Genomic DNA, 18360 nt, shown 5'->3' on the forward strand with positions numbered 1-18360 from the left:
CCGCTGTTACTATGAAAGGCAGGAAACAACCTGGAAAGTAAAGGCTATGAATGTTTTGGTGAGTTATTTTTAGATGACATGTTATTTGTTATTAAAAATACGTGCGTAATATATAATTTAGAAAATGTTTTTTACATGTATCGTCTAAAATGTTTGAGGAGGACTGTTTGGCATGGTTCTGCTTGGCCCTGCCTTTCTGTAAAGCTGTAGGGACTATGGCACATACGTTTTGCAGGGTTGGGCTCCAGGTGTTTTTACCAGCAGTGCAGGTGATTTCAAGCTGGGCTAACCAGTATGACAGGTCAACTGGCCTTTGTTTCCAGTTTCGCTGAGTAGAAATTTCGTACTATACTTAACGACCTTCACATACTCTAAATCAAGGTCATTTCTTTTACTCTATTTATGGACTGGGAGTAAGAGTGACTAACACAAGACATGCCATATGTTTGGAGGCCTTAACTCTGGAAGTAAATATATTTGTTTTATTGATAGTCTTTCTCGTTAATGATGTAAAGTGTGCATGTAAGCTCAAATATTTTGTTTATAAATTAGGGCTTAGAGCAATGATTTCCACATAGTGATTGTCTAATAAAAGTGTTGAATGAAAATGTAATAAACAATAATTTCAAACTTCAGTAAACCGCATCATCTGAAAGTCGGGGAACTAGAGGAAGAACCTTCTAAGTGATGTCACTGCTTCTAAATGTACTCTTAGGAATCGGTTTCAGGAGGCCTGGGATGTAAGCCTTGGAAATTTTCCTTGAGGGTTTTATGACCCCTGGCTTTGTTTCTGCTGAATCTTTGGTAGGTCAGTATCCTTTGCTGCATGTAGTGAATTTCATGAATCTTTAAATTTATCTTTCTCTTCTAAATTCGTAGCTTTCTTTAACCTTGTCAGTGACATTCGAGGGAGTGATTATTAGTTCCTAAGATTGTCTTGGGTTGAAGACTTTTCAGCCTTAGACATGCTTGCTTCTTGGCTTTTAAAAAATCATTAATGGGCCCAAATTATGGTGATACTAAGACATGCCCTGAGGCATGTCCTGTTTTCTAGAGACACTCTTCCTCATCTCCATTGTGGAGGAGCAGTCCAGGTTCCGCTTGGTGGTCAGGACTCCCTTCCTTGCTGGCTGAGAGGCTGGAGGACCATAGAGTGCTGGGCAGCAGTCTGAGCTTCCAGGTCCGTGGGATCACTGTTGTGCATCCTGGTGGATGTGTTCCTCCCTTTGGAGCTAGAACCTCTAGCCTAGCAGCACTAGTTTCTAAGGTTATAGGAACGGGAGGCAGAAGGTTTGCGAGGGGTCAGTAGGGATACTAGTCCGTGCTACCACTTCCATTTCTGCCCCTTGATTCCTGGGTCTGGGAACCCTGGCTGTGGGGAAATACCACCATGTATTGAACACGGATTCAGGGTGAATACAACTTCTGAGAGTACCTTTCTTCAGCCCTGCGAGGTCGGACCTTCTAGCCAATACCATAACTCAGTCTTCAGAAGGGCATTCTGTTGAACCAGCTGCTTCAGGATGGTGGGAAACATGCTTAAGCAGTGAATTCCAAGGGCATGGGCCCATTGTTCTGCTGTGAGGTATTTCCTAGACCAGAAGCACTCCTGTGGCGACGGCGGACAAGGCGCTCCGGAAGTCCGCGGGAAGTAGCTTTGGCGGCAGCTCACCTTGCGTTCAAGGTGCATCTGTAGCCAGAGTAAGTGGCTGTTCCAGTAAGGACAAAATGTTGCCCTCTCCATGATGGGAGAGGCCCATTTCACTGAACCCACCACCAGGTAGCTGGCTAATCTCCCCTGGGAGTGGTGCCATAGTGAGGTCTCAGTGTTGGTTTTTGCTGCAGGCAATTAGGCACGCAGTGGTAACCGTAGCCAGATGAGTCCGATGCGTAGCGGTGCACATAGCTGGGCCCATGCCTGTTCTCCACCTGCCGTCATGGCCACTTCGTTGATGAGCCCATTGGACCAGGACAGGGGTGCTGGGGAAAGAGGCTGACTGGTGTCCTATCCACTTGATTATTATTTTTTTTAAAGATTATTTATTTATTTATTTGACAGACAGAGATCACAAGCAGGCAGAGAGGCAGGCAGAGAGAGGAGGAAGCAGGCTCCCTGCCGAGCAGAGAGCCCGATGCGGGGCTCGAACCCAGGACCCCAGGATCATGACCCGAGCTGAAGGCAGAGGCTTTAACCCACTGAGTCACCCAGGCGCCCCTATCCACTTGCTTATTAAACTTCTCCTTTGCCAGTGTCCTCTTTTGACGAGCAGTCATATGGGACACGTATATCTTCACATTTTTTTTTTTCCCATTCAGAGTTCTGTCTGTATACCTCTGCCCCAAATTCCCTTGCTACCAGTTTTCTAGTCATTTCTTCCTGACCCTGGCACATCACTGGACACAACACATGAATTTATAATTACATATCTGGCCATTTCTCCTCCCAAGCAAAGTGAACAGCCAGGAGCGTCGGGAGGATGTCCCTTCGCTGCTGTCCTTCAGGGATGTTTCAGAGGGCCCCAGTGCTGCGGCCGTCCACTCTGGTGCTGTCGTGCAGAACCATCTGTAAACCAGGCTGGAGTCTTTTCTCTCTGTCAGCTGACTGTAAGGAACTCCCTATGAGGCCTCAGGTGCAAGTTGGGGGAGAGAAGTAGTAGAGTAGGAGTGGGGACCACGGGCATTTGGCCCACTTGTTCATGTGACTTACTTGTACCTTCAGGGCCTGCTTGCGCTTGATCACGTCCGTACCACTTCTGTTGGGTGGCGGAGTGCTCCTGCACGTCTGATGTTACGGCTCAGTGGGTCAGACAACAAACACCCTGTTCACGATGGGCAGCTCCAGGCACATGGTAACTTGGTGGCTCATGATGAAGTGTTCAATCTCTTTTAAGGCCCAATAACAGGCCAAGATCTGTTTTTTTTTTTTTTTAATTTTTTATAAACATATATTTATTTTTTCCCCAGGGGTACAGGTCTGTGAATCTCCAGGTTTACACACTTCACAGCACCCACCATAGCACATACCCTCCCCAATGTCCATAACCCCACCCCCCCTCTCCCAACCCCCCTCCCCCCAGCAACCCTCAGTTTGTTTTGTGAGATTAAGAGTCACTTATGGTTTGTCTCCCTCCCAATCCCAACTTGTTTCATTTACTCTTCTCCTACCCCATTAACCCCCCATGTTGCATCTCCTCTCCCTCATATCAGGGAGATCATATGATAGTTGTCTTTCTCTGATTGACTTATTTCGCTAAGCATGATACCCTCTAGTTCCATCCACGTTGTCGCAAATGGCAAGATTTCATTTCTTTTGATGGCTGCATAGTATTCCATTGTGTATATATACCACATCTTCTTTACCAAGATCTGTTTCTTAAAAGAGACTGGTTATCTGTGAAGGGCTGTCCTTCATGTATGTCCCAGAGGGACAGGGGCTGTAGTGCTGTAGGGCTTTGCTCTAAAGTCCTAAGGGCCTGTGCCGTGATGTCTCTAGGGCCTGTCAAAGGCTCCGAGCAGCATCCCTGTCTGCCATGGACACTTAAGGCACCAGTGGATTTGCGGACCCGGTGACCCGAGGAAGAGAGCAGCTTGCACAGCAGCCTGTACTTGTCACAGAACCTTCTTTTGTTCTGGACCCCACCGTACACTGGCAGCTCTGGGCTGGAGTAACACATCCAGAGGGGGTCTATGAGGAATCTGTTACCTCTAAAATCCCAAGAAGCCCATGGACAGTTGTTCCTCTCTTGGTTGTAGGAAGAGACAGATTCAACAACTCCCCCTTCTCCTGAGAAGAGAGCTCTCCATGTGCTCCACACCACTAGACCCCTAGAACTTTCACGGACATGGACGGCCCTGAATTATGCTTGGATTGATTCTCCACCTCTGACATGAAAATGCCTTACCAGTAAGTCTAGATACTTGCTACTTCTCACTCACTAGATCCAGTCAGCACAATGTCATCATTAGAATAGGCCCCTGTGACATTTTGTGGAAGGGAAAGGCCATCAGAATTCCTGCAAATTAAATTGCGATACAGGACTGAAGAGGGCGGAGGGTCAGGGCCCTGAGGGAAAATAGTGGGGGCGCTTTGCTGGCCTTGCAGCTGCAAGCAAACTTCTTGCGGTGGGTCTTAGGGACAGAGATGGAGACAGAGGCCAGGAGTCACACACCAGGTACCAGTGTGTTAATTTACTCAAGCATTGAAACCACATCTGGAACAGCAGCTGGAACAACAGCAACAGTGGGGGGTCACCATCGAGTGAGGCTTATGGGAATCCACTGTCATTGTCCTAAGGTCGGTTCTAGGGATGTGGGAGTCACCACTTTTGTGTCTTTCTAACCCTTGATGGTGGCACTAATCTCTGCATTTCTTTCGGGGATGTGGCGTGACTTTTGGGTTTACTATTTTCCTAGTTAGAGGCAATTCTGGAAGCTTCCGCTTGGTGTTTCCCACTGTAGGAGCCCTTACTACACAAGTCAGGGGACCAGAGTAGGGATTCTGTCAGCTGTGAAGTATATCTATTCCGTGTGCGTTCTGGCACTGGGCATGTGACCATAGACCGGGTTTGCAGACCCACTGGGACATCTGTGAGACCTGAGCTAATATTCCATTGACCGGCTGACCTCCATAAGCCCTTCCTCTGACTGGTGGGCCACAGTGGTGTTTTGGGTCTCCTAGATTTAGTGTCAGGTCAGAGCCAGTGTTTAGTAGTCCTTGGAAAGTCTCAGGGTTTCCTTTACCCCAGTGTAGTTATATCATCCACACTTGTCAGTCATTTAACATTTTGTAAAACTTAGGAGATTTTCTTGAGTTGTTATTTGTCTTCTTGGTTAAGCCTTTTGTGAATTTATGCCAAATTCTTTGAGGTCTCAGAATATGTCTGAAATTATCTTTATCTCCCATGGATCATTGCTCCAGTACTTTCACACTGAAATTTTCCAGTAAAGATTCATCGTTCAGTGAATAAAAGTTATTTATTGTGTCATTAGCAATACCTTGGTTAAAAAAAGAACTTAATTTGAAAAGAAATAGAATGACTTACCTATAAAATTGTTAGTATGGATGGTTTTGATCGCTTGTGCCTTAGTGTGTAAATCACATGGATTAGGCCAATATGAGTGTTGATAATGCTTTAGTATGTTTAAAAAGATTTAGTTTGAATTACATACAGTGTCTGGATTTTGGGCGCATGGATTTAAGATGTCACATGTTAACCAGATAACGGTAGAATGCCACTTCACTTCTGTGGGTCAGAATTTAGTAACGTAAATAAATAAAATATTACTCTTAGTTCTAAATCTGTATCATGTAACAAGATGTATCTCTGTCTATGGTGAGAAAATTATTAAAACAGCTTGAAAAATGTGATGTACAAAAATGATATCGGAGCTGGAATGAGGCAGAATGGTGATCCTCTGCTCATGGGCAGTTTCAGCCCAGTGTCTGTCAGCCAGATGCAGCGGAGTTGTGTTCCATCGTTCACTTAGTGTGGGTATGACATGGCCAGCAACTGTAGTTATTCTAGGATGGTACAAAGAGAGCAGAGATGACAAATTCAAATGGTAACTAAAATGTGTATTGTCACTTTTGTTGTTAAAATTGGAAAAGGGTGAAAAATGGACAGAAAAAGAAAGCATGTATTTGTATTCACTTTCTTTGTATCTTGTTAAAAACTTAGAAAAATACAAAATTAGTCAGTTTCACAGGTTGAAAAAACTGATACACGGGATTTTCTTCTCTGGGTGATAGACATGTCTTGGAATGAGATGGAGACTTGTGAATGCACTAAATGCATTGAATTACTCCCTTTCAATGGTAATTTCACGTAATGTGAGATTAAAGTTAAAAACTAAACAGGAGGAAATCTTTGGAGGGTAGGAGAATAACGGCATTCAGTTGTAGACTCAAATGGTCAGGAAATAATTCTTTAGTTCTTTGAGGTATCCCCCCACTGGGGGCCAATGTTTGCTAAGCTGTCCATACTTCCTTATGAGATAGACAGAGACACATATTTATAACATGATTGCCTAGTTGACATTTAGTTGTTAAGAGATAACCACCATGAACCTGACTAGTCTTTTTAAGGTGTGGATATTTTACTTTGATTTTTCAACAGGAATAGACAGTATGTTTTTGTGGGTATCATGAAGGAACAATACAAAATCCATCTTTATTTTATCAATTTTCAGGTCCCACAGAAGATTAAAAAAAGTCAGACTTCTGGATTATAAGCAATCAAACTTAAAAAGAAAAATAAATATTACATCTACTTATGTATAGATATTAAATCAAAATCAGTCCTTCATAAAGTTTAATATATCACTATTTAATTTTGCCAGTAGTTTCTAATTAATTGGTCTTAATAGTCACTTATTACCATAGTTACTGGATATTAATAGAGGTATTATTTTTAATATTAAAAATAAAGCACAATCTAAGTGTCAAAGTAAGAAATTTACTTAGTTGAATTTTGGCAGACCCTAACAGTGGAGTGCTTTTTTGGCCATTAGAGAAAGATGTTGAAAAACATATTTTTCTCTGGGTGGTAGAATTAATTACAGAATACAAAATTTTTTTGGTGATTGTATTGTATAATATTTCTATAACAGACATTGCTTTTTGTTATAAGAAAAAAGTTATATTAAGATAAAAAGTTTCACAACTTATTGCTAAAATTGTTCTTTATTTTTTGTTTTTCTTCTAATATAAGCTGTTCTAATTCTGAGGTTCACACAATACTTACTGTTCAAAAGCAGACTTGTCTTTCTCTAAAGCTTCTGCTTTCTTGGTAGAATTTTTTTATTATATAACTCACTTTTTGACAACTGCATTAGATCCTCAATCCCACTGAAATATTGATTTTAACTTAGATTTGTTATTTTGGAAATGTACTGAATATGGCTAAACTCTTAATTAATTTTCTGTTTTAAATTCATGAAATTTTTGACCTAGATGACGGAAAGTAATAGATCAATCATTTGCTTTATAGTATTCTATGGTGGACTTTGGAATATTTTGTACTCCAGCAGATGGAGCTAGAAGTTAATGCATCCTGTGATGATCCGGCAGTTCTGTTTGGTTTGGTTTGAAATGAAGTCTTCTAGGATTAGTAAATAACCTTTGTTTAAGTTTAGGTACATCTTTGGGGAATAGACATAAGAGATCTTTCAAAAAGTTTGTCACTGATACTGATTTAGACAAACTATGAGGTTTTTGAATTTTTTTGGTTATATTGATATAATTTAGCTATATTGAAGTAATTTTAGCCTTTTGACTAGAGAAATTTGATTAATATTTTTATTTTATAAATTAATATGTAGTCATATATAATAAATAATTATATATATTAGTCCTAATTTAAAATTGGGAAAGTTTTATCAAAATTATAGAATAATTCTTAAGGGATATTTATGTATGCATGTCTGATGTATGTTTGTAAAATGCTGGAAACTTACTAAGTCTTACAAAATTGTCAAGAATATAATTACTACTTGGAAATGTTAGATGTATTATTTTTCTCTATATTAGGTGTTTTTCTCAAAGTAACTTCAACTTATATGTTGTAGCTTTAATAATTAAATTAGCATAAACTAAGTCTGAGACTTTCACATTTATATACTCTGGTAAATAAACTTAGTTTTTTGCATTTACTTATTTAGTCTTTGAAAAAAAACTGGTTATTTATGTAGATGATTATCCTGTTAAGATAAGACCATCAACTCTCAAATTCTTTGTGTTAAATGAATATTCCTTGCAAAAATAAATACAGTGGAGGTTCTGTATCACATTATATCCCTTTCTACAGTTGTGGTTGTCAAAACCTTTAGTACTAACGTTGAATCTCCTGGAAAAGGGACAGTTGGGGGAAAATAAAAGAAATTATAAAATTATATATACATACATACATGTATGTATTATATATACACACATATATAGCATACTTATATACACATATTTACACATATTACGTGTCTATGAAGTTCAGCATGTAAAAGTGTAGGCATCTAATTTCATGCCAAACTAAACGAGTTGGTATTCAGAATCTTTGTAATCATACGCACCATTTTCTTCACTTGTTCGGCAGACATTGCTGCTGCTTCATATCTGTTGATAGAGATTTCTTCAGCTTTTTATAACTGTCTTCGTTTTAAGTGTGTGGGTTAGTCAGAACAGATACTTTTTCTGATTTGTGAGCTTTTGCCCAAGGCAGAGTCTTATTTCTTAACTTTTGATTCTCAGAGAAAAATTTGTAGCTTTCCCTGCATGAAAGGGGAATGATTAGAAGGATGAATTCTTGAAGTATGTGTATTTATAGCTCAATAACAATAAAAAAGTCCACTTCTGTGCTACGAATGATAGTTGTTTCAAATTACAAAAACTTATAAAGTTTCCCCCAGTATAAAAGTTAGTGGAGTTTAAGCCTCCAGGGGTTTATATTCATGGTGGCAGCTGTTAGAGCGTGGTCTGAGCTCCCTGCTCAGTGGTGATGTGTAATTTGGCTGAAGCTGGGAGTTGAACTGTGCAGCCAGTGAGGCTGGTGGATACAATGAGTGGCATGGCCTAGGGGAAGCCCAGCTTTTTGTTGGGACATTACCAAACAGGGATTTGGAGAGTTTTGAGTTTTATAAGGAGGTTTAAACATGTTTCATTTTTTTTAAGGGTCTTTGTTGCTCCTTATAGAAAACTTATAATATGTAGAAAAGTAGGAAGAAAATCATCCATAATTTTAGTATATTCACCTTGTTGGTAATTTATGTAATTCTTTGCAGTTTACTTTCTGTATCTATTATTGGTCATTGTTGTTTTCATATATTTTTAATATCATGTATATACAGGTTTTTGTTTTGTGAGCTTTTTGGGGTGTAATTAATGAGAATCTTTTTTTTTTTTTAAATTTTAAAAAGATTTTATTTATTTGAGAGTGTGAGCATGAGAGAGCATGAGCTGGGAGAGGGGCAGAGAAAGAGGGAGAAGCAGGCTCCCTGTTGAGCAGGGAGCCCAAAGAGACTGGTTTCTATCCCAGGACCCAGTGATCATGACCTGAGCCAAAGGCAGATGCTTAACTAACTGAGCCACCCAGATGCCCCTAATGAGAATACTTCTTTGGGAATGGTTGAGAGCTAATTTTAGTTGTAACTCACTTTCTTGTCTTTATCTGGTCACATTGCTGGTGTGCATTAGAATTTTTCAATTGTTTGGAGCATTTGCATTATTTTGAGATGGCTGGCAGGAGGCACTCACATTTGTTTAGTATTTGGTATGTTATTTCTCTTCTGTTCTTTCTGAGAGGCTATGAGTTGAGTTATAGCCTGTTTTATACATGAGGAAACAGAGTTGCAGTTCCTTTTCTCGCTCATATACAACCGATAGATGCAAACTTAGGCTAGTCCGACAGAAAGTCAGACATAAAGTACCGCCCACTCAGACATCTGCCATCAGGACTTTTAGGCCTTTTACATCATGAATAGTATGAATGCTTTGTTTTGTTACAGGACATTATAGCACACAAAGTACATATAGTACAATCAATGTTTTATCGAAGTTGGATTTGTTAAAACCTTCCCATAGTTGGTGTTTTCAGAAGGCTTGGGTTTACATGTGCTCACATATAAACACACGTAGCAGTGCTGAATTCTGTTTCATTGTTTCACAAACTGATCAGAAGCTCAACTACTTTTGTTTTACACAGATGGATAGAATTAATAAGCTGTCATATTCTGTTTAAACATTTCCTTTAGTAAAATCTTATTAAGCTGATTGCTTTTTTGTAGCAGATATTAGCAAAATTCAAAATATTGTGCTTCTTTCATCCAGAATGTTAAGTGTGAGATCCATAGAGTTGGATCTTGCTCTCTAAAAGAGCAAGAGATCTTGAATCTAATCCCTTGTCTGTCATTTCTAAGTTACGGAGTTTGTGTGGCATTTATTTAACCTCTTTTAAAAAAGGAGTTTGGTTTCTGAGTGAATTAAACAAGGGATCTCCAAGTTCTTTTCTGCTCCAAAATTCTGTGTTTCCTTTTATTCTTGGTGCATTAAAATAAAAGTGACCTTTTGCTTATTCTGAACGAATCTTAATTTCAGAATCTTACTAATGTAGTCTATCCTGCTTAAGTATTTTGTTAAAGACATCTTTATTTAGACCATTAGAAACAAGAAGAGAGGTCTTTTTAGTATAAAGCAATTCTTTGAGAAGATCTAAAACTAGTACTTTTTTTCCTTAAGTGATTTATTTTTTTCCTTTCAGAGTGTAAATTGAAAATAGCAGGTACAATAGGAGCTTAACAAACAGAGGCTTTGCAATGATTTAATTATATTTAAGATGTTTTTAGGACACTGTCTTTTTTAAAAAAAAATTTTTTTATTTATTTACTGAGTGAGAGCAAGAGAGAGCACACAAGCAGGGGCAGTGGCAGGCAGAGGGAGAAGCAGACTCCCTGCTGAGCAGCGAGCACAATGTGGGACTTGGTCCCAGGACCCTGGGATCATGACCTGAGCTGAAGGGAGACACTTACTGACTGTGTCACCCAGGCGCCCTTAGGACACTCTCATTTGATTACGGTATACTTTCTAAATGTATCAAAGAATAAAATGAGCAGGGTATAGAAAAGGGAGAAAAAAGAGTAAACTTGATGGTTTTGTGAGGTATCCCAGAGGTCCACTGTGGAATGTGTACTGGAGCAATTATATTTTAGGAATTTAGGGCAAGAAGTAAAGAGAATGGATATTTTATAATAGGGAACAATTTCGTTGAGTAAGTGAGAACGAAGACATAGGAATGAGGTTTAGGCTTTATTGAGTTGTGTTGAAGCAATTAAAAAGGGGCAAGAACACCAGTATTTGGGAAGCCAACTTCAAACAGTGGGTAACTACAGGTTAAAAACAGCTGTTTAAAGATTGACAAATCCACGAGGACAGTAAGTAAAGAAAGAGTGAACTGCTGTGGTGTTTTATGCCCAGAGCATTCCCTGTGTTTATTGTTTTATCAAAAACTAAGGCTCAGGTATGAAGTAAGAAAATCAGTATTCAAGTTGAAAAGCTACATATAGTCCAGCGAAGATGAGTAAGAGAGATTGTGTATACCCTGTCACCTAAAACAACTAAGTTTTCAAGAAAACGTAGGCACTGAAGCATAGCAATTCAGCATATATGAGTCCTGCAACGAGGGTGCTGCTGGGAGGGTGGGGGTGCAGGGTACAGATGTGGGGGGGCAAGTGACTGGAGGTTCTGGACAGAGTACTAGACAGGAGCGAGTCGCACTGAGAAACACGTGTTTTACAGATGGATGAATGAAAGGGCTATCATAATCTCAGTTTAAACATTTCTCCTTGTAAGGTCTTATTAAACTGATGTTCTTTTTGTGGGGGTGGGGGAAGCTGAAATGAAGGTTTTTCATGAGGTTGCATTCCTTATTGGAGGCTCTGGGGAATAATTTAATTCCAGGATCATTCAGGTTATTGGCTGAATTTGGTTCGTTGTGGTTGTAAGACTGAAGCCCATTTCCTTGCCAGGTGCTGGTCTTTGCCCTAGAGGCTGCCCACCTCTTATGTTTTTCATATGACCCCTTCTAGCAAAAGTGGGTTGAGTTCCTCTCTGATATATACCCTTCTGCTGCTTCTCTCTGACTTCAGCTGGGGAAAGTTCTCTACTTTTAAAGGTTATTTGGGTAGGTTTCACCCACCTGGCTAATCTAATCTAAGATGATCTCTCTGTCTTCCTATGTTAAGGTCCATGACCTTAATAATTATATCTACAGTCTTTTTGGCATTGAATAATGGTCCTCTTTCCTGCCCACCCATCTCCCCCCATTCAGGTCTACCTAGAACCTCAGAATGTGGCCTTATTTGGAAATAAAGTCTTTGAAGATGTAATTAGTTAAGATAAGGTCACATGGGCTTAGGGTGGGCCCTAATTTAATTACTAGTATCCTTAAAAGAAGATAAAATGAAGACGCAGACACACCTGAAAAAGGCCATGTGAAGACATAGGTAGATTTGGAGAGATAGATCTGTAAGAACTAGGAATGCAGCTACCAGAAGAGATAAGGAAGGATTCTTGCCTAGAGCCTTCAGAAGGGATATGGCCCTACTGATACTGTGATTTTGGACTTAGAGCCTCCAGAACTGTGAAAGAACAAATTTCTGTTGTTGGAAGCCATCCAATTTGTGGTACTTTGTTAGTGCAACCCTAGAAAACTAATATATCATGTAATGTAACATATTCACAGGTTCTAGCAGTTAAGATGTGGACATCTTTGGGGGTTCACTCTGCCTACCTGGAGTCCACAGCTGTGTAGAAAGCAGTGCCTCCCTGCTCATTAGGGCGCCTGCTTCTCCCTCTCCCCTGCTTGTGCTTTCTCTCTCTCCTCTCTCTCAAACAAATAAAATCTTAAAAAAAAAAAAAAGATAATTGGCTGCTTAAAAAATAGTAACAATGTATTGTGATTTTATGGCATACACAGGTAAAATGCATGACAACAATAGCACAAAGGCAGAAGGAAAGAAATGGAAATACACTATTGGAAGGTTATCATGCTGTACATGAGTATTCTATCCCTTGAAAGATTGTGATTAGTTAAGGTGTATGTGATAAACCTGCACATAACCCTAAAATAGTTTAACAAAGAGGTATAGTCAATAAGCAACTGTAAAAAATAAAATGGAATCATAAAAATTAATCCAAAGGAGTACAGAAAAAGAAGAAAACGGGACAATAAATGAGACAAATAGAAAATAAAGAGCAAATCAACAGACTTAAACCTGACCATATCAGTAAACATCAGTGGTGGTCTAAACATTCCGATTAAAAAACCGAGATTGGGGGCATCTGGTAGGCTCAGTCAGAAGAGCATTTAACTCTTGATCTTGGGGTTGTGAGTTTGAGCCCCATTTTGGGTGTAGAGATTACTTAAAAATAAATAAATAAACTTTAAAAAAAGGCAGAGATTATCAGATTAAATAAAAAGGAGGGACTCAGGTATATGGGGCCTACAGTAAACTCATCTTAAATCTACAGACACAAATATGTTTAGAGCAATAGCAGAAAAAAGGTATGCCATGCTAATCCTAATAAAAAGAAAGCTGGAGTAGGTATATTATTATTATTAGAAAAGGGTATCGATTTTGCCAGGCATAAATAAGATCATTTCATAATGATGAAGAACTTAATTCATCAAAACATAATAAACATTTCTCTACCTAATAAGTAGCTATTAAATACATGAAGCAAAAACTTAGAGAAATCAATTAAATTAAATACAAATTAGAGTACGTAAAAAATACAAATTAGAGTAAGAAAACTTAACAAAATCACAGTTCTATTCAGATTTACTAATATCTTCTTTTTAATAATTGATGGAACAAAATAAGAAAATGAACAAGATAGAAGATTTGAATAACATTCTTAACTAACTTGACCTTATTTATTTATTTATTTATTTATGTTTTCAGATTTTATTTATTTATTTGACAGAGAGAGCCACAGCGAGAGAAGGAATACAAGCAGGGGGAGCAGCAAGCAGAGGGAGAGGGAGAAGCAGGGTTCCTCCTGAGCAGGGAGCCTGATGTGGGGCTTAATCCCAGGACCCTGGGACTATGACATGAGCCTAAGGCATTTACTTAGCAACTGAGCCACCCAGGTGACCCTAATTTGGCCTACTTTGCATTTATAGACCACTCTGCCCAACACCAGTAGAATATACATTCTTTTAGTATACTAGGCACATTTGCCAAGAGAGACCATATTCTGTGCCATAAAATAAATCTCAATTCTTTTTTTTAATTTTTAAATTTTTAAATAAACATATAATGTATTATTAGCCCCAGGGGTACAGGTCTGTGAATCACCAGGTTTACACATTTCACAGCACTCACCATAGCACATACCCTCCCCAATGTCCATAACCCCACCACCCTCTCCCAACTCCCCTCACCCCAGCAACCCTCAGTTTGTTTTGTGTAAATCTCAATTCTTTTAGAAGAATTTAAGACATATAGGATATGTTCTTTAATGAAATTAAATGGGAAACCAGTGGCAGAAACATACTTAGAAAATCCCTCAATTATTTGGTAACTAAATAACTAATAAGTCAAAGAAGAAATTAGAAGGGGAATTTGAAAGTACTTTGAACTAAATGAAAACAAAAATAAAACATTTGAAAATTTTATAGCACTAAAATGTCCATTTTAGAAAAGAAAAAAGGTCTTAAATCAGTGCCCATAATTCCTACCTTAAGAAAACAGGAAGAGGAGAGCAAATGAATACCAAATTAAGAAGATTGGAAATAAAAAAAAGATAAGAGGAAAAATCAGTGAAATAGAAAACAGAAAATACAGAGAAAGTGAGAAGATCAATAAAATTAATAAAGCTGCAGTCAGGTTAATTAGCAAAAAAGAAAAAAAGAAAAGACACCAATTACTAATAAGAGGAATGAAAGAGGTGACATCATTATGGATTCTACAGGTATTGAAAGGATAATTAGTGCACATTGTGAACACCTTTATGTCAATACAACACCTTAGAGAAATGGGAAAATTTGGAAGGCAAAAACTACTGAAGTCTCACAGATGTAGAAATGTTACATATGTTCTTACAAATAAAACTGTAGGCCAAGAAGAATTCACTCTCAGTTCTATTAAATATTTAAGGAAGAAGCAGTACCAGTTTCTACACAGACTTTTAGAAAATTGGAAATGAAGGAATACTTCCTAATTCATGGTGCCTAGCATTACCTTGTTCCCAGAACCAGACAGACATTACAAGAAAAGAGAGTTATGCATAAATTCTAAGCAAAATTTAGTAAATCAAATGTAGCAATATATAAAAAGAATAATACATTATAATTTTTGAAAAATCAATGAATGTAATTACTATATTCAAACCCTAAAAAAGAAAAGTCACCATAATACATGCAGAAATATCAAGAAAAATTCAACATCCATTCTTGATAAAATCTCTCAGCTAATTAGGCATGAAAGGGAATTTCTTCAACCTAATAAAGAGCATCTGTAAAAACCCTACAGGTAACATTATGCTTAATGAAAGACTGAATGCTTTTCCCTGGGAATAGAAACAAGGCAAAGATGTCCCCTCTCACCACTTCTATCCAACATTGTTATGGTGATTTTTAGAAAATAAAGAACATTGAGGTTGGAAAGGAAAAAGTGAAACTGTCTCTACTAACAGATGATATGGTTGTCTATATAGAAATTGTGGTAGAGTTTATTATTAAGAAGCCCTTAGAACCAATTAATGAATTTGCAGGGTTGCAGGATACACAATAAATATACAAAACTCAACTGTATTTCTGTATACTTGCAATGAATAAGTGGACATTGATTAAAAAAACAGTGCCACTTGTATACAGTAGCATTAGAATCATGTTATACTTAGGGATGTGAGAGACCTATATACTAAATATATATATATATATAAATATATATATATATATATATGCATATGTATATATATTTTATATATATATACTACTGTTATATATACTAAATATATATATATATATAAATATATATATATATATATGCATATGTATATATATTTTATATATATATACTACTGTTGAACAGTACTCTAATTCCAGTTAACAGTATAAAACACGGCTGACAAAAAGTAAAGAATGCCACAATAAATGGAGAGATATACCATGTTCATGGATAAGAAGACAATGTTAAGATGTCAGTTTTCTCCAGATTGGTCTACCAATTCAATGCAATCTCATCGAAAATCCCAGAAGGGTTTTTTTTTTTTTTCCCCCTTTTTTGGTAGAAATTGAAAAGCTGATCTGAAATCGAGTTGGGAATTCAAAGGACTTAGCATAGCCAAAACAACTTTGAAAGTGAACAAAATTGGAAGACTTACTACCCAACTCAAAAACTATTTTAAGGCCATGTAATCATGATGGTGTGTTATCAGCATAAAGCTAAATAGATCGACTCAATGGAATAGAGGATCCAGGAATATATCTACACATATACTGTCAGTTTATTTTCAGTGAAGGTGCAAAGGCAATTTGGTGGAAAAAGAGTATTCTTTTCTACAAATGGTGTTGGAGCAATTGGATAGTCATAGAGAAAAAAATGAACTTCAGTCCATACCTGGCACCACATACAAAGAGTGACTCAAGGGATCATAGATATAAATGTAGATCTTAAAGCTGTAGCCCTTGTTGAAGGAAACATAGGAGAAAGTGTTAGTATTACTGGAATAGACCGTAATTTCTTGGGAATGATGATCTGTAAAAGAAAAAATTGGTAAATTGGAATTTGTCAAAATCAAGAAATTTTGTTCTTTGGAAGATACTTGTTAAAAACGTAGATGAAAAGACAATCTACAGATGGGGAGAAAATATCTGCAAATTATATACCTGATAAAAAAGGACTTGTATTCAGCATATGTAAAGAACTTGCCAAACTCAACAGTAAGTAAACAAACGTCTAATGAAACAATGGGCAACAGACTTGAAGAGACTCTTCACCAAAGAAGATGCAGATGGGCGGCAGATCAGTTCATGAAGATGTTCATGTTATTTTTTATTGATTTAGGGAAATGCAAATTTAAACAGTAAAGAGATACCACTATATACCTGTTAGAATGGCTGAAACTGAAAAGACTCCTCATACCATATTTTGGTTAAAAAGGTTTTGTTCGTTCCTGTGTCTCTTGTGCTTGGAACACTGCCTTCTAAATAAGAGCTTTGAAAGAACACTTCTTGCCCATTTTCCAAAGCACTGAGTGATAAGTGCATGTGATAGATTGAATTTATACTTAGCATAATTTTGTCTTTAACTCTTGATTTTGTAAGTATTACAGGTATTATTTTGAAAATCATTTTTAAATTTGAATGTTTTACCTATAAAAGGTGTAAGATGTTTGGCCAAACATAATCCCAAAGATAGACTTAGTCTTCTTTTCCTAAATCTATTTATTATCATTTTAGTAGCTCTTTATTGTGGTTTTGTAAGAGTACAGAATGTGCCAAAAGGTGATATGAACTTGTCTGCCTTTCTTACATTTTCCTTCCCACTTAGAATTGCTTACTTAACCTTCTATGATATAGTGATTTTTAAAAATCCCAGGAGTTAGCTCTGCCACTGGCAGACTCTGCAACCTTGGCTAAGTTATATAACCAGCCTATGCTCTGTCTTGTTGGGGGATTCCTGTGAGGAATACACAAGTTCGTATAAGACTGGTAAATCACTCGGAATAGTGCTTGGCACAGAAGGACTCAAGAAGTGCTAATTATTACTTTTAGTGTTTTTATTAGGCTTAAATTAAATATTTATTTATTTGTTTGTTTTTATTAACATATAATGTATTATTTGCCCCAGGGGTACAGGTCTGTGGATCATCAGGCTTACTAATCCACAGCACTCACCATAGCACATACGCTCCCCAATGTCTATAACCCAGCCATCCTATCCCACCTCTCAACAACCCTCAGTTTGTTTTCTGAGATTGAGTCTCTTATGGTTTGTCTCCCTCCCCTATCCCATCTTGTTTCATTTTCTCCTTCTCTCCCACCCATGATGCCCCTGCCCTGCCTCTCAAATTCCTCATATCAGGGAGATCATATAATTGTCTATCTCTGATTGACTTATTTTGCTTGGGCTTAAATTAAATGATATGGTGCATGTAAAATGTCTAGTAGAGTATCTGGCATTTATTAAGTGCTCAATAAATGCTAGTGGCTCTACTTTAAATACTCAGATGCTGGTGTATCTAAAGAGACTCTCTTGGATCTCTGCATTTGGCATATCTTTAGTGAATTTGTTTTAGGGCATGGAGAAAAATATTTCTAGTTTCTACATCGGTTTTTCCTAATAGGTACAAGCTACAAAGTTACAGAAATTTGGATGTGTAATTATTTTCTCATTTGTAAGTTTAGGTGATTTGTTAGGCTACTGTCTTCAAGTTTATGTTTATTTTTATTATTAAAAAGTATAGCTCTTTGACTAACATCATAATTTAGCATAGTAATTTTTTTTTGAGAAGGCCTGTCTCTAATCTTTTTATTCTTTTTTTTGCTACCTCCTTATAGGCTTGTGGAATCTTGCTTCTCTCTTTTCCAACCTTTGTTTATTTGTGTTGATGCCCTTTGCCTTTTTCTTTCTGGAGTCAGAAGGTTTTGCTGGCCTGAAAAAGGTAAGTGAATCATATTTTGGAATTAAATTTGTGGAAAGAAGTATATGTCATTCATGTTGAACCTGTAAAAACAGGCTTGAACAACCATTTGAAATATAAAAACTTTAATTAGTAATAATGACATCTTATTAATATTAATCATGTTGACAATAATACTAATAATATTGCATATTGAATGATTTTGTTCCATAGGGAGGAAGTCATTT

General features: G+C 37.5%; 1 protein-coding gene across 5 annotated transcripts in view; it reads left to right on the forward strand.

Moving 5' to 3' along the window:
• The window catches only part of LMBR1 (limb development membrane protein 1), a 147965-nt gene that overhangs the window by 43795 nt on the left and 85810 nt on the right, over positions 1–18360 (forward strand). For all 5 annotated transcript variants that reach the window (XR_004380614.1, XM_032840293.1, XM_032840295.1 and 2 more), the window contains one exon: positions 18051–18154. Coding sequence is in view for 4 of the 5 variants with exons in the window: in XM_032840293.1 (XP_032696184.1) it covers positions 18051–18154 (104 nt within the window). In the remaining variant the exon portion in view is untranslated. The remainder of the gene's footprint in view (positions 1–18050; positions 18155–18360) is intronic.

This window comes from Lontra canadensis, unplaced genomic scaffold, assembly GCF_010015895.1.
Source record: "Lontra canadensis isolate GAN:19392208 unplaced genomic scaffold, GSC_riverotter_1.0 scaffold111, whole genome shotgun sequence".
In the NCBI taxonomy this organism is placed as follows: Eukaryota; Metazoa; Chordata; class Mammalia; order Carnivora; family Mustelidae; genus Lontra; species Lontra canadensis.